Below are 16,079 nucleotides of genomic sequence, written 5' to 3'. Positions count from 1 at the left end.
ATTTCGTAACTATTTCGTTTCCATCGCGAATTAAAGTTTCCACGAGGTTTAATATATATATATAACTTGGGAACCTCTGCTACGTCTCGCAGACCGCTCCTAATGGATACTTATTTCGAGGAATAAACGTAATGCACCGTATTCCATTACTCGAGCCATACTTCTACACTCTGCAACTTTATTCGAGACGTCCCAGCGAGAGAGGGAGCGAAGGTAGAGCATAAGTCTGCAACATGAAATCTCAACTTAATGGTGCATCCGAGGAAACAGAGAAGCATCGCGGCGAGTCAAGTAGAATCGTGCCATTTCTTAAATGAAAACGCGCTTTCTGCTTCAACCCTCCCACGTAAAAGAAAGAAGAAAAGGGGTATGGTGTATAAGCATAATAATAAGTTTATTAAGAAGAAGTAAGAAGGGGTGGAACAGACTTCCCTCGGCTAATGAGCCTTCGCGGCTCTGTTACGTCTGGCACAGCGGCTATCGTCGAGTTTAATTAAACAGAGGAGAGGTTCTTCTCGTTCTCGATACGTCTCGTTTGGCGAACGACGTCGAGGAACAGGTTCGGAAACCCCTGCAGATACCCTGCAGATTTCGAGAGATCTACGCGATGTCTCGACGAATATTCTTCCGACTCCCACGGGGCCAGCACGCCAGTCGACGTGTTCAAGATAACACGGTCACGTCAGACTACGCCTCTCCGGTTTACGATAACAGCGAGGTATCTGTTTGCTGTTTGTTACAAGACCCTCAGTCCCGAGGAATTCGAGCTGTTCCTCTGTTTGTCGCGATGCAAACTTTCTTGGTCCTTCTTACCATTTTTTTGCCATTTCTTTTGATTGCAGTATCATGGAGAAAATTGCATACAATTTAATAGGGTAGTTCTTGATATATTAATCTATTCGAAATTTTTGTGATAACGAATGAAGACGATTTTGACTGCCTCGATACGGTTTATTATTTTTAGAATTGTAGAAGTGTCTGAAAATGGGTTTCAACGCCAATACGTGCAACAAAGGAGCAGGTTTATCCGCCGCTATCGCGTATCTTGTCAGCTTTCGTGTAGCACCATAAGCAGTGCCGCGGTTACCATTGAAGCAGTTTGATTCTGTCGAATCTGCGAAAATATCCCGGATAAGAAAAATATTTTCTCGACGGAATAAAGCAACAAACACTCCCGGCTGTCGATTCGAATGCAAATCAGTTGTCCCGAGCGGAAACGGGGAACATCGATCCGAGCGGCAGCGCCCCGTTGAAACGCGCCCCTTCTTTTTTTTCGATTTCTGCGATGGTTCGAAACAGCTTTTGAAATTTACATCATGGTAAATGGATGTTCCCTATCCTGATGAGTAATCCACGACTAATTCAATGTACCCTCACAGAGAATTCGAAATAGAAGATTACAGGAGAGAAGTACCTCTATTTTATGGGATCACTGAAATCGATTTAGCTATTCCGCCAGTGGAAATACTCTAGAGCTTTCAACCGTTTTTTAACATAAAACCTGCCCATTACTTAATTTCCATTTCTCCCATTCTCTGCTACAATTAAATAGTAGTTGAAAGTAGGATCGTCTAACGTTATCTCGAGCGAACGAATCATCAAATCAAGTTCGATACGATTAGCAACCCTCTAGCATGATCGAAAGTGTTGAAAGTAATTCAGTTATCGTATCACAGTTAAGTAAGCAATCGTGTCTCGTTTCTATCGACGACAGAAGCGAAAGGCTGTCGAAAAACATTTGAGTCGCTAATGAGACAATTCAGGGACCTCTTCTATTTAAGTGAAACACGAAATTCGTTGATACGACGATGAAGAGTTTCCTTGAGCCGCGGTATTAACGGGACAAAGGGGAACGATGTCGTCGCTAGTCAGACAGGCAATCGAGTTCTTTCATCTGTTCCTTAATTGAGTTTACATTCCGTAAAGTACCCAGCAGACAACCGGTCGCCAACGTGCTCGGGGTGTACCCGAGGTAACAGAACTTTTAAATCAATTTCTTCCTTTGGAGTGCGGTTTTCACGCTGCAACGGCGCCCGTAACGAGTCCCGCGGCCTTGTAATCACTTTAAACACGCCGTGGAGAACGCTTGACGCCGCACACACCCTTAACCACGTGTACCTTATTCTTCTCGATGCTAACACCCGATCGCTAAATCGTTTTACCACGCTTTATTAACCTCGTCACGTTTTTATATCGAAAGTGGCAACGCGTGCGTCCACTCGAGAGTGAGAGGACGCGTCTCGCTCGGTTCTCGTCAATTAACGAGACACTTCATCCCCTGACGCGTTTCCACGCGAAACCACGCGTTCTCAGGACGAGAAAAACGACGTTCCACCGCATGAAAGGAAGTCATCCACCTGCTTCGACCACGGAACGAACACACGAGACAGCCAACGCGCAACACAGATACCTTTTCGCGTGGAACAGCGTTACTAGGCAGGGGTGTCGCGTTGGTTGGCGCCATGCGACGGGGCTTCGTGACATTGCGTGACAAGCCTCTCCGTTAACGCACGTGCTAAACGGCCGTGGACGCGTGGTTCCGTCAGGGTGGCTCGGTTTCCGCCGCGAGGAACGTGCCCCGCCGCTCAATTAGCGCGCTACACGCGACGGACAACAGAACGATAATTCACTCGACTAATTTCACCTCGGCCACTTTAAACAACCGCGCCACGCTGGTTTAACAAACGGACCGCCGTGCGCGATCGCTGGATTATCGTACTCGTAATTTCCTCCATCGACAGCCGCCGTCACTTCGAACCGTTTATTAACCGATGCCGTTGCCTTGGTTTCGATTCGACTGGAGGGTTTCAAGCTCTTTCGTACCCTGAGCTAAAATATCAACGAGTTTTCTGTGAATACTAATTTAGAAATCGAGATGTTTCACAGACTGTGAGGGGGTTGGTCGAGAATCGTAAATAGATAGGGATCTATCGATATTCGGGTTCGTATTGTTTAAGAACTCGAGCACGGTGTGGATCGTAAATTCGACAGGAAGCTCGCATGATGGTTCGTACTCGCACACTGTGGAATTAATCGATGCGATACGGTTCATTGAGGATCGACGCGATTCAATAGGCTCACCGCTGAGTCTATGATCGGAATCGCGCATAAATAAATTGCAAACCCCGCGGGAAGTTGATTTTATGTCCGCGCCTCGGCAAATCGAACCGTGTAATCAAGTTTGTCGAGAATTTAAAGTAGCGTCGAGTTGGTTCCTTTTAAACTTACCCCTCCTCCCATTGTTCGAACGCTGGCCTTCGGATTGAATCGAGCGTAAATTATTTAGAAACGACTTCGACGCGAATTCGGACCGCGATTAACACACTTCGTTAACTATTCGAGCTAAACTCGCGTCGTTGAAATTCAAAGCTATTCCATAATGTCCCTTTAATTGTTCTTTACCGAAGAATATTTCGTTTCACGGTTCTGTGCGCGCGTCAGTCGTACGCGTTTAGCCTTTATGGGTGGTGGATCAGTCGCACTCGTAGTTCGTTCCCTGATAAACTACCCTCGTCCAAAGTCTACGACGGAACGAGGCTGCCTATGGAATTTCCTGGCGAATTCCTGTGGAAAAATCACAGCTTCCGCGCTGGTTCGTCGCTTCGTGTACCGGAAAATTCCCAGGGGATTCCAGGGTGATCTTAAATTTGCCTGTGGGCCAGCGACGAGGGTGGAAATAGCCGTGGTCCACGAGCAAAACCGATTTCGACGAGGCAGAGGACGCGTTCGTCTGCTCCTTGGTCGCCGCAACGTAATCCTGACTGGTCGCCTGTGTTGGACGTCGTAACCTTACGGACCACTCGGTTTCTACGACTGGCTACATAGCAACTGGACGTGATATACTACTGAAAGCATACCACCGCTTTCCGTTCGCCTGTCGCGCTATTCCTTTGGATTCCGTGGATATTAATGCTCGAATAATCTGGACGAACGTTTATTCTAAACGAAAAGGGTGAAACAAGTTCTCTCGAGAGACGAGAAGTCATTTAAAGATGTGGACTGTTGAGGGTTGAGTTTTACTTTAGAAAGATGTTCCATCGCTTCTGACGACTTTGTATCTAGTAATAGTTGGTAGAAATTTGTTAGAATTTGCAAATGAAGGGGTGCGCGTATCGAATGGCTTGGAACAGGTTTCATCGAGAGTTGAAGCGATTTCACGGATCGTGTTCAACTGGGAAATGGAAAAAATGTTCGTATTATGTTCTGGAAACATTTCTGCGAACAAGTATCGCGCCATTCCTTTGCGTTGGCACGTGAATTGCATTGTTCCGAAACGCTTTCATCTCCGATCGGCCAATATCCTCCCGAACCGGTTATGGGAAGTTACTCTTTGTCCGAATGTTTTGCCGCGCGCACTCGTTCGGTCACGTCCATCATGTTTTCATTTTCGCACGCCACTTCGAATCGAATATCTTTGATTAATGCGTCTCTACGACTGTGCGGAAAGTAATCGCTTGTCGCGCGTTATTAGATCGCGTTGTTCGCTCGTGGCGAACAATTTCGCTCGAACCATCCACTCTCTTTAATCATTCAAACACATTTCGGAAATATGTATAAAATGTGAACGCCAGAATAGACGCATAGACGAACAAATTTTGGTTAACCTCTGCCGTTGGTTTTGCAGGCCATCAAACCCGCCGTAGCTTTTATGGCCCTTGAAATTTTTAACAAGATGGAGGCGAACGGCAACGCAATTCTTCAAGCGTTATAATGGCGCGACCTTCCCTCTATTTCACGCACACCAGGAGTATCGTTCCACGTTTCGAGACACGCCATGTTATTACAGATGGCAACTTTTCCACTTGGAGTTTAGTGAATGTTCCAGTACAATAGCTTCAGGGGTGAGAATGCTTAGGAGAGTCGTATTATATTTGTAAAGTGAATGTAATGGATGTGGTTCGCGATGGATACGATAGATATTTCCAATGATCGATTAGCAGTAAATAAGGGCTGCAATTCTAATTTTTGAACGTGGTGATGCGCGTCGAAAAAACGGAAGTTCGCCAGGTGCAAAGATCAGGATGCATCGCCGCAGAATGTGCACGGTAATTTCCAAAATGGTAGCGTGCACCAAGGGGGTAGTACGGCCGTGTATCAACGAGGCCGAAGCGTCACCCAGTCCATTTATTTCCCGTGATACGCTTAGAGTAACGTAACTTTCCGAGTTGATCTTTATTTACGCCCAGTGGCGAGAAATATTCGCGGTGTTACGTCCCCTGTTGCCGTCGTAATTCAAATCCTCGCAAGTTCGTTCCGCGGTACCAAGAATTCACCCTGTTGTTGGAAAAATCGTGCCGCGTTTCTCGACCCACGCGAATAAAATGCATACGGACGTATGTAAAGTGTCGCGATTTCTCCGTCCTCTGAAAGTTATTAGACGATTTGTAAGGCGATCTTATTTCTGCTCGCCGTGAATCAAGGAACGATCCTCGAGCTGCCTCGAATGAGTCTCGCGCGATGGAAATATTGTTCTTGCGAATTTTTGCTTTAATGAAACATACTCGAAGCCTGGCAAAGTTGCGATTTAAAGACGTCCTCCAGAGATAATAGAAAATTAAAGTGCGTTAAAAATTGCTCTCTGATTTTTGTAGGTTCGCAAAGGTGAAGATACGAGGAGAGAGTGGAGATATAGATTTTTATTCTTCATAAGGAATATAAAATGTGGTTGTACGCTCGCTTAAAATGTTTCGCGTTCAAATTTATAGCATTCGTGAGTTCACGCAACCATAATATTTCACGGAACCTGCTCGAAATATAGACTCGCGATTAATGAATTCTTCTCGTGCGCCAACGTTAGGAACATTGTCGTGTACTCTTTTTCACCGTGCGCTTTGGGGTCGTTCTCCTGCCAAAGGAGAAAATAAACCAAACGAGCTCTCCATGTTTAATGAAGATTTCTCTCCCATCGCTGTCAAGATTTGTTTGAAAATATTCGGTGAAACATTTCCGTCCATAAACTCCAGAAACCTTCAGTTGAAACTAACGCGTGCACGTATCGCATTAAAATACATCTCTTTAAATCGCGTTACAACGCAGGATTTTTACGATTCATCTTTTCTGGATTTCCGTTTTCCATTTCGTTCCACTTGTCTCTTCCCCCCCCTCTCTCTCTGAGCTATCGATTAAAATTGCACGGTTCTCGTGAGAAAACTTTTTGGAACAATTCTGACGGCAAACGCGGCATGCAGGAATCACGACGATGAACAATGAAAGTCGCGAAAATTTCTGCCAGCTAGAACACGTCAGCGATTTCTTTCCACGTCCCGCCCACCAGTTCCCCTATAAACTTTCCTTGGCTGATCCTTTCGCGTGGCTACGAGATAAAGGAAGTCTTCCATCCCACGGGGCCATAAATCTGCAACCGTGTGCGTACGAACGCGTATGAATTCCCAACGCTCCGCCCTGGGGATAACCTCTCCATTAATCGATCTTATAGATATCGTTTAATCGTTCGCTGCTGGATGATAATCGTGTTGGACGTGGACAGGTATAATAGAACCTGACGAGCGTATTATCTCTGATCGTATTAAAAGTGCGATTAACGATAGAACTAGTGATTCAGTGTCTCTTTTGATTTTCTAATTTTGTAATTCGATCGGTTGTTTTTATTAGATTTGAAACATCATAGTAATTAAAGCGGAAAAAGGTGGTTGCAGGGGCGAAGCCAGGCGTTCATTGATAGATGTTGAAACTGCTATACCGGTTTATTTATAAATTTCACTCTCTCTTTCTCGGATACTATATTTGAAATAATTTTCCAGAGGATCGAGGCTTACTTTCCGCGATACGTAATGGAGAAAAAAATTTGTCTGCCGTTCGTTTCCTGTTTACTAATGCCGCGTTTATGAAATACGTCTTATGAAATATGATCGTGTTAATGAAAATGGGTCGATTGCGGCCCATTGTTTCGTCCAACGGAACGGCGCATTCAGTAAGAACGGACTTCGTTCTGCGGTAAAATTATCGGCGTGAAAATGGTTCGATCGCGATAATGGTATTTTTTTTCTCTCTTCGTTTTTCTCCCCCCGGAGGAGGAAATAAAAACCATGCCATCTTGCGTACTCCACGATCGATAATCATCCTATACCTTTTACCCTCGAAGAAGAATCATCGACGAGTCGTTGGTCTCCCTCGTATTTCAGTATTTGCCAACCCACAAGACCAAAAATCGAGTAATGCTTCGAGCAGTAGTAAATTTCGATCGTCTCGTTCATGTAATCATTGCAGTAAACAAGTGATTCTCTCTTCGTGCAACATTCTGTCCGCGAAACGAGCAAAATTTTCGGTCTCCTTGCGCACTCGAAATTATTGAGGTGTACACAGACTTTTATAGCCGTAGATAACTGCAGTTACACGGAACGTTACTATAGAAGATTAATCGAATTTTTCCGCGTCGAGGGGATTTAAAATTCGTGTTTTGTTTTCTATGCATCGCAATGAGATAACGGTTCCATGTCGGTTACACGTAACGCACGTCCTGCACGTGCGTGTACGACGATACGAGTATACACGGTCGTTGCTGCATCGTAATTGTAAACGCGAATACTAACGACATCGTATCCCAGCAACGATCTATACCAGCGCGGAATTTTCCCAGCCGGGAATGGAATTCTCACGATTCGAATCGCTTCCGAAAGGGCCTGAAAGGCAGAGAGTCGTTACGGTCAAAGATGCGTGTTTCGCTGGAATTAATTAATAACCGCGCTCGACGCGAGGCCCTATTACGCCACGAACGCGGAATTTCGTAGATTCCAGTACCACTCGCAACCCTCTACAAAACTCAAGGATCCACGCAATTTTTCTTACCATTCTATTGTAGAATTTCGAGAAGCCTGCGAATGTTCAATCACAACCACCCTCCACTTATTACATCTAACACAAGTCGAACTCGCGTCGCCAGCAATTAGTTACTGCAATCTTCACTTTAAATGGCTAACACGAATTAACAAGACCCCGATTGTTCTCGCGCGACAGAACGCAACAGCGTCGTTATTAAAGCGACAAGAGTCGATTCAGCAGGTCCTGTTTCGCGGACCAAGATACCAAGGGGACGTCCTGGGAGCAATAGGAAGCGAGACAGAGAGGCGAGCAGAGATTGGCGCGAAGGGAGGACAGGGTGAACGCGAGGGTGAACGCGAGGGCGAACGAAACGGGACGGGGTCGAAGGAGATTACGAACTTGTGTATATTCGCGAGAAGTAGTCCGGAAGTTCGGCTTGGGGTGACTTCTAAGAGCGGACGGCCGCTGGGAGCGAATCGAGAGAAGATAAACGCTCCCGGAGACGCTCGAGAGAAATTTGTATCGTCGTTACTTTCCGTTCCTTTTGTTTCGTTCCGTCGACACGAAGCGATACGACGTCGATAGGACGAGGGCCAGCCGTTGATAATGGGTACCTCCGAAAATTGTCCAGCCGTATCGAGATACGCGCACACGTGCACGCCTACGGTTAGAACGGGCTTTGAATACGTAGCGTCGCGCGGTGCAGACTAATTTTTCTTGCGCTCCACTCTACAAATTTCCGTTCCAATTACCGTTTTTCCGCTCGTTTGATACCCGCGCCAGGGTCACGTACGTATGCACGCGTGATCAGCGTAACTCGCGACGAGCCTCGGGACACGTTCGCGGGATGTAAACCGCTTCTTTCTATTCACAGGTCAGTTGTTCATTTTATTGCAGACTCCTGGAGAACAAGAAGCGTCGTAACCGATCGCAGCGATTCGGGAGATGAACGAGCGAAATTAAGCGACGCGATAACGTGGGAAAGGATTCGCGGACTTGCTTATCTGAGTTATTCTTAATAAATGCAAATTCTCCGCGAGGTTACACCTCGCCGTTTCGCAGCGTTTAATTATTTAATCGTTTGTCTCACGTCTCGTGCGTTATTGTTAAGGAAACGGGTGTCTCGCAGTGAACATCTCTACATGCACACTTTGAACCACGCCGACCAACACTCCGTGCTCCACGTACGCAATCTGTCCGCAAAGATCTACGAAATTCTGGGTCACACACGTTTCAAACAGTACGATACAGTATCACCAAAAGAAAAATCTTGATTCTCCATCGGTGAAAGAGAAATTCTGGTTTTACACCAGAATCTGTCGCGGATATTAATTCCTCCACCCCGTCAGTTGGAAATGTATGCGATTTTCGTGGACGGTGGTTCGTTCTCCGGGATTTAGCCAGTCTCGAAATGAGAGATGCATGCGTGGACCGCGGAAGAGCTCGCTCTGCGTGGCTAGTTGGCGCTCAAAGTGGTTGATAAGAAAAAAAAAAAAAAAATACAAGGAATTGGTTACACAATGATGATGACTGACGCATGATGAATTGGTTAGGGCTGGTAAACGGCGGTTCGCACGAGAAACGGCTGCTAAGCGACCTGCTGGATACGTACAACGTGCTGGAGCGTCCGGTTGGCAATGAGTCCGAGCCCCTCGTGTTGAGCTTTGGCCTTACACTAATGCAAATAATCGACGTTGTAAGTTTTCACCAGCAACTTGAAAAAGTTCCTCTATACAAGATACGCATAAAAGACTTTCTCTCTACGTAACACGCACACCGCACACAGCACCGGCATACCATCGGGAGACGGAACTGTGTCACAAGCCAACCCTTGCAGTGTGTGCTCGTTTATCGAAGTGCGAGTTAAGCGAGTTGCAATAGACAGAACGTCCTTTCTGCGGCAATATTTCTCTTCTTTTCGTATGAGCACGACAGTTTTTTATTTGCATGCGATCTTTTAACGTGCCTCCTTGTCCATAGTTGGACGACATGTTGTTCACCATGTTACCCTGCATGAGTATATTGTAATTAAAAACGACGGTAGACAACCTATTCTAGGTCCACACATTTTTAGAATCAACCGGACTCGCGCACCTCGTCTACGAGACACGAAGAGCCCGCGCGACTTTGTGAAATGTTTAGTCGCCCGCGTGAAAAGAGCACAATTTCCACGCGCTCGCGTCGTGTCGTCAACCAGAGAACGATGCACCGAAACGCGACCCGGTTCGTAATTAGAAACGTATCGCGTCCCTTTTCTCCCACCTGGCCTGGGCCTGGTATTGTCGCGAAACAGGGCTTCGATAAACGTGTGCGCGTGTGCGTGTGTGCGTGCGTGTGTGTACACCGAGCAAAACAGAAAAAAGAAGGGAAAAAAAGAAAAATATACAGAGGGAGACCCGCGAACACACGTACAAAAGCAGGCCCGCGTACACAGCTTCGAACGTAGAGCACGTTTTGCCCGCGTACACGTATACGTACGTAGCCACACACACACACACACACACACACATGGACTCGTATATTCTCTACGCACGATCGATCCGCCTTGTCGACAAAGACCAATCATTGATACGTATTTCATCGCGTGCACCAACTGGACGGCGTAGGGTGTATCGACGAAACGGAAGTGTTCATTGGCCGCCCTCGGTGGCCCCGCTGTGTAACACGCGACGCACTTACGCCAGCATCAATCATCATCTAGGCCCGCCGTCAGTTTCACGGTTAACCCTTGTAAATTATCGAACGAAGCCAGCTCTGGCTGCCTCGATTCAACTTCCACCGTTTGTCCCGCTAATTTAGTGCGTAATTGTTCGTACCACCGGCCAATCGCTTCGCTCTTCCGTTCTTCGTCCTCAGATTTCTGGCTAGTTCGCGTTTTTTTTTTTTTCTGGTTTCTTCTCGAAATTCGTGCTCGAAGTAAGCGCGTTGAAATTCTAGCCCGGTTATCGATATTGTAGTTGGTTCGTGACTTACGTAGAGTCGGAGGTAACGGCCTCGCGTGGAGTATTTCGCGGGAAAGTAATTCATCGCGAAGAATTGGTTATACCAATCCAGCAGCGGGTATAACGTTCCCCGTATTATTAGATATAACTAATGGAGACTTCATCGCAACCGCCCTTCAGGTACATTGTTGGAAATTGCCGGCTTTATGTGTAATTAGAAGCCGGATTAACGGCGCCGTCTATTGTGTCCAGATTCGTCGTTCTATTTCAACCTGGTGCCGTGTAATTACTTTGTAGATTTTGGTAATAGCGGTCTATAGTTCTATCCATTAAACGGAATCAATGTCCGACACGTTCGCGGTGAAAATCCACGTCTTAAGTGCCAGTTACTTCTCGCCACTCCCGATTATTTTCCTCGTCGAATCTTAATTCAGTTTGCACTATCGATGGCCTCTATCGGGAATCGATCCTCTCGCGATCAGACGTACATACTTGAAAACGGGTATTAAATTTGGAAATTCGAAGGGTAAAAATGCGAAATTGCGATTTATCGCTGTTTAAGTAACACGCGTGGAACGATGTTCCATCGAAATATCGTCCACGAGATCACGGGATAATCGCATCGATCATTCTCTAGTCCTCAGTCAGTTTCGATGTTCTCTATCAGAGTACTATCAACTGATAGCACTTTGAAGCATCAAAATGTCAAGTAGCTTAGGATGACTTTAGTCGTGTCTAGTTAATTCGATGGGGAAACCATACTCTGAGGTACCATAGAGTCGCAGCTTAGAATTCTGCACGTAACGCATCCGATGAATAGCTTGACGGTGTGTTCTACTATTAACACACTCTATGCTACACTCCTCTGTACAATTAACCACAAATTTAATTAAACTCTCTATACATAAATGAGAGAAACAGAGAGAGAAAGAAAGAAGGGAAGAGATATTGCATTACGTGTATCACTAGTTTATTCCTGTTCGTTCTACCTTAGCTAGACTCAATTAATTCGAAATTATTGAGAATTTCAATTATTCCATTACATATACACGCGTATCTTTTCTAGTAGCAAGGTCCATCTGTGGAACCTTCAACCTCCAAACTCACTTTAAACTCGACGCATTCGTTGCTTCCTAGTTAAGCAAGAAAGCTATCAAACCAAATGTGAAAACTATAAATTAGGTAGTAGGTGCGGATCGAAAAAGGGAGCAAAGCAAAGCATCGTCAGTCCATAACAAGAAACGCTCGTTTCGTTTTAAATTAACCCAGAAACGCGGAATTCTCCGAGCACCCCCGTCGTTTCCTCTGTTTCGCGAACCCGACGGTTCGCAACCCCCGCGATCGAAGCCAGTACTGGTAAACGCGAGCGGTATGCATCATCCGCTGGGCGCAGGAAACTTTTCATTTCCGAGTACGTGGACACGGTATTACGGAAGCGGGGCATCGGTTTCGCCCTTCGCGGCGGATAGACCAAGGCAATATCGCGAATTTTCGTGGCGCACGCGTGCACGGGAATACAAATGGCGCGCGGTGCCACCTAAATAACGCGGAACGGGCACGGGGTAAATATGCCGCGCGCATTGTTTCGCCGTTTATCGTCCCACCCTGTGTCCGACGGCGGCTGCACCCCCGCTTCTCCCAGCCTCTCCCTTTGTTCTTCCTTTCGACCTTTTTCCATAGGGCCATTACCAGCCCGCGCGGGGCATTCGATCTCCAACCTTTTTTCCTTCATACCTGGACGACCGCGAAGAAAGGACCGCGATATACCCATAAGCACGACCGATTCGTCGGCTCCTATAATTGCTCTCGAAATTAGTTTCGTTGCCAATCGTTCTCCTCACTGTCAGTCCTTTCACAGTCGAGGCAAATCGGTTTCTTCTCTACGTCTTCTCTTGGTAATCGTTTACCATCGCGTGTTTGAGAAGCTGGAATGATTGAAGTACCATTTTATTCCTTTTTCAAAATTTCTAGCAAAATTTTGTGCTACCAAAATAGAGCTGCAGCCCGCGCGGGGTATTCGATCTCCAACCTTTTTTCCTTCATACCTGGACGACCGCGAAGAAAGGACCGCGATATACCCATAAGCACGACCGATTCGTCGGCTCCTATAATTGCTCTCGAAATTAGTTTCGTTGCCAATCGTTCTCCTCACTGTCAGTCCTTTCACAGTCGAGGCAAATCGGTTTCTTCTCTACGTCTTCTCTTGGTAATCGTTTACCATCGCGTGTCTGAGAAGCTGGAATGATTGAAGTACCATTTTATTCCTCTTTCATTCGAAAATTTTGTGCTATCAAAATAGAGCTTCAGCTCGCGCGGGGCATTGGATCCTCGACTTTTTTTCATTCCTGAACGACCGCGAAGAAAGGACTACGATATACTCATAAGCACGACCGATTCGTCGGCTCCTATAATTGCTCTCGAAATTAGTTTCGTTGCCAATTGTTCTCCTCAATGTCAACCCTTTCACAGTCGAGGCAAATAGGTTTCTTCTCTACGTCTTCTCTTGGTAATCGTTTACCATCGCGTGTTTCAGAAGCTGGAACGATTGAAGTACCATTTTATTCTTCTTTCATTCGAAAATTCTATTCTACTTAAATAGGGCTTAACGAATGGCTAAGCGTTAGTATCGAGAGTCTAATTAAGTGGAATCGAACGTTAGTAACGTAGCAAGACAATGGTGGATCGTTACTGGCCAGAACGCGTTCCCCTTTGACGAGAGCGCAATAAGTGCTTATTGTTAATCCGAAAATTAGTCGAGTTCCAAAGCTTTGTTAGCGATAGCGACGGCTATCCTGTTCGTTCGACCGTGCACGGGCTTACCGGCTCGGGAATAGTTTCCTCGAGCGAGAGGAAGTCACATCGTTATCGTCAATGTCCGTAATATATCTCGAGAACGCTCTCGCAACGTCCCTCACGGTATCTCGGTTGGTCCCGTGGATAAATGCGACTTGGCGAACCTTTGATCGCGCCTCTGCCCACCTACTCCTGCGGGAAACCGTGGAGAGTGAATTATGAAGAATGATACGATGCATTATCAATGAGCAGCGGCGGCTGAAGCGAGATCTGGCGAGAGGGGCTGTTCTAGGCACGACAAATTTTCTACGTTCAACGCTCTTGCTACGAAATTCCGATCCTTTTGTTGTATCCACTGAATAGAAATTAACCGTGGCTCGCTTGCGCGCAACTTGAAATGTATTCACCGAACTTCCGGCCGCTGAAATATTTATAGCATGGAAATCCACGATAAGTGGGGGATAGTTGCGTACGCGGCGGGATATTTATTTTTCGAAATCAAGGGATTTCCAATTTAGAGCGCGCGAGAGAGAAAGAGAGAGAGAGGATTGATCGAGGGCAACGGACAGGTTGGCTAATAGAAAATGCGAGCTGGCAATGTTTTTACAATGTTGTACATTATTTCGTGGAAATCTTTCGCTTTAAGGCATTATGCCTGCGCCATTCTTTGTTGAATACAAAAGGAAGCGCGGTGGAAGGGAATAAAAGTCCCCGCTACACAGATAGACTTAAGTTTGCCACACTTTTCTCGAAACGTTCTCGCGATTTAACAGCGGCGAGAAAGGTAGCGGAACAAGAACGTCACAGCGTACTTTCTCGCGATGCAACCTCGCTGGCTCATAAAAAAAGATGATCTCGCTTTCAGAATGGTCTTGTACCCAGCTCTGAGAATAAGGCTTCTCTTTCTCCCTGCTGTTTCGTTGTTTACCCTGGAAACACCGCGACAGAAGCGCGTCGACGCAAAAAATTCGGGAAAATATTTGAAACGTTGAATTGTGCTTTCGCGGCGAGCAAGATCGTCAAGGTTTGATAAGTCAAAGAAGAGTTATTGGCGTTTAAGCGAAGATAAGCCAAATTCTTTTATGCATCTTCAAATCTTTTTCAACTTTCAACGATCGCTCGCATAGATCGCAACGTAAGATCGAATCGCTCGCCAGAATGATGTGCGCACGGTCTCACTATCCCATGGTTGGAGATAAATTCCTCGGATGTTTCTTTTGACGCGAAAAGAAACTCAAAGTAACGGCCGTAGCCTGAGTGAATTCCAGACGATTGCTTTGAAGTCGTGGAAATAGAAACAGAAGGGCGTGGAGAGCACCCGGCTGCGATTGAATTTCAAGCCATACCGTGGAATCTTTCCCCGTCATTTCGTCTTTGAAGATTTCCAAAATCTCCTCTCCTCAAACGATTCCACGGGAAACAAATAAACTGCGCATTCGTAGTTTGCCATCCGAAGAATTGAAAAACGACACTGCACATCGCGCGAGAGTTACGTGCCCAAAAGAATAAGTTATGAAAAGGGAATCGTTTCGATTAGAATCTGGCGACAAAGTTTAGAAACAGCGCGACGTCCTACAAAACGTTGACTAACACTATTGAATACGAGGAGCTTTCTGAATCTGTTACAATCGAAAATTGTAACGCTCGACATTAAAAAACATTTCTTACTCAAATTCCGCGTATTTCAAACCACGACGCGTCTCAACGTCTCAGCCATCGCGAACATGTTCGCATGGAAATAGTGAAAATCGAGAAGTTCGCGAAAGCACGCTGTGCTCTCGATCCTTCGTGCGACGCTTACAGGTATGCAAGCTCGACGTTGATCGGCTATAGAAATTGTATACACCCGAGGAGCCGGTCCAGGAAAAGGGGGGCTGCGACTCGGCAGGGGAATCTAATTTCGCGCGAAAGGGATTCCGTTAATGGCGGGACGAAGTCGCAGGAAAAGTCGCTCGCCGGATCCCCAGTTGATATCGGTATCTCATTTCCATGGCGGATACGTACGGATGACGCATAGCGTCAAGGATGCGCCAGTACAGAAACGAGGTTGCAAAGTGGATTTGTTCGAGTAGGAAATGCGCAACGTGCACCCGACTGCATTCGTCGCCCGTCGCTTGCTATGCCTCGTCACGTACTGGAAAAAGTTTCGCAGGCCACGCCATACGTCGAATTAACCGGCCGTGCCCGAGTGATATCTAATTTTCCGTGTGCTTACGGCGTTTTTGGCTGCCCTTTGCTCGTCGACTCTGTAAACTGAACCCCCACACCCTCGAACGCGATCCACCGTTCTTCCCTCGCCCAGTCGGAATTTATTTTCTCGCGGACATAAAGGTAATTGCGGCTTCGCCATCCAACGGACTCGAGACAGGGTCTGGGTTAAGGCAGGTTAGCTGAACTTTAGGAGACGCGTTTTTTAATGGAAGCAATCTTTGGGTTACGCTTTGACGACGAGGGTCTGTTACTTTATTTCACTCGAACTTGTCGATAAATACATCGGGAATTTAATCCACCAGCGACTTCAACATTAGCGTTAATTAACGCGGCATTTGAAATCTCTCTTTGTGC

At 46.3% G+C, this 16,079-nt stretch overlaps 2 protein-coding genes across 5 annotated transcripts in view; one reads left to right on the top strand and one right to left on the bottom strand.

Moving 5' to 3' along the window:
- The window catches only part of Gcn2 (eukaryotic translation initiation factor 2 alpha kinase Gcn2), a 215,173-nt gene that overhangs the window by 71,819 nt on the left and 127,275 nt on the right, over positions 1–16,079 (bottom strand). The gene's annotated exons all lie outside the window — the stretch shown is intronic.
- Positions 1–16,079, top strand: part of Nachra7 (nicotinic acetylcholine receptor alpha7 subunit) — a 134,453-nt gene that overhangs the window by 35,798 nt on the left and 82,576 nt on the right. For 3 of the 4 annotated variants that reach the window (XM_076894150.1, XM_076894149.1, XM_076894148.1), the window contains exon 2: positions 9,333–9,475. The exons of the other annotated variant lie outside the window; for it this stretch is intronic. In XM_076894150.1, coding sequence (XP_076750265.1) covers positions 9,333–9,475 — 143 coding nt within the window. The remainder of the gene's footprint in view (positions 1–9,332; positions 9,476–16,079) is intronic. 4 annotated transcript variants of the gene reach the window in all.

Source organism: Xylocopa sonorina, chromosome 4 (genome assembly GCF_050948175.1).
Source record: "Xylocopa sonorina isolate GNS202 chromosome 4, iyXylSono1_principal, whole genome shotgun sequence".
In the NCBI taxonomy this organism is placed as follows: domain Eukaryota; kingdom Metazoa; phylum Arthropoda; class Insecta; order Hymenoptera; family Apidae; genus Xylocopa; species Xylocopa sonorina.
The sequence above is the reverse complement of the archived record's forward strand: the minus strand, read 5'-3'. Positions and strand labels throughout refer to the sequence as shown.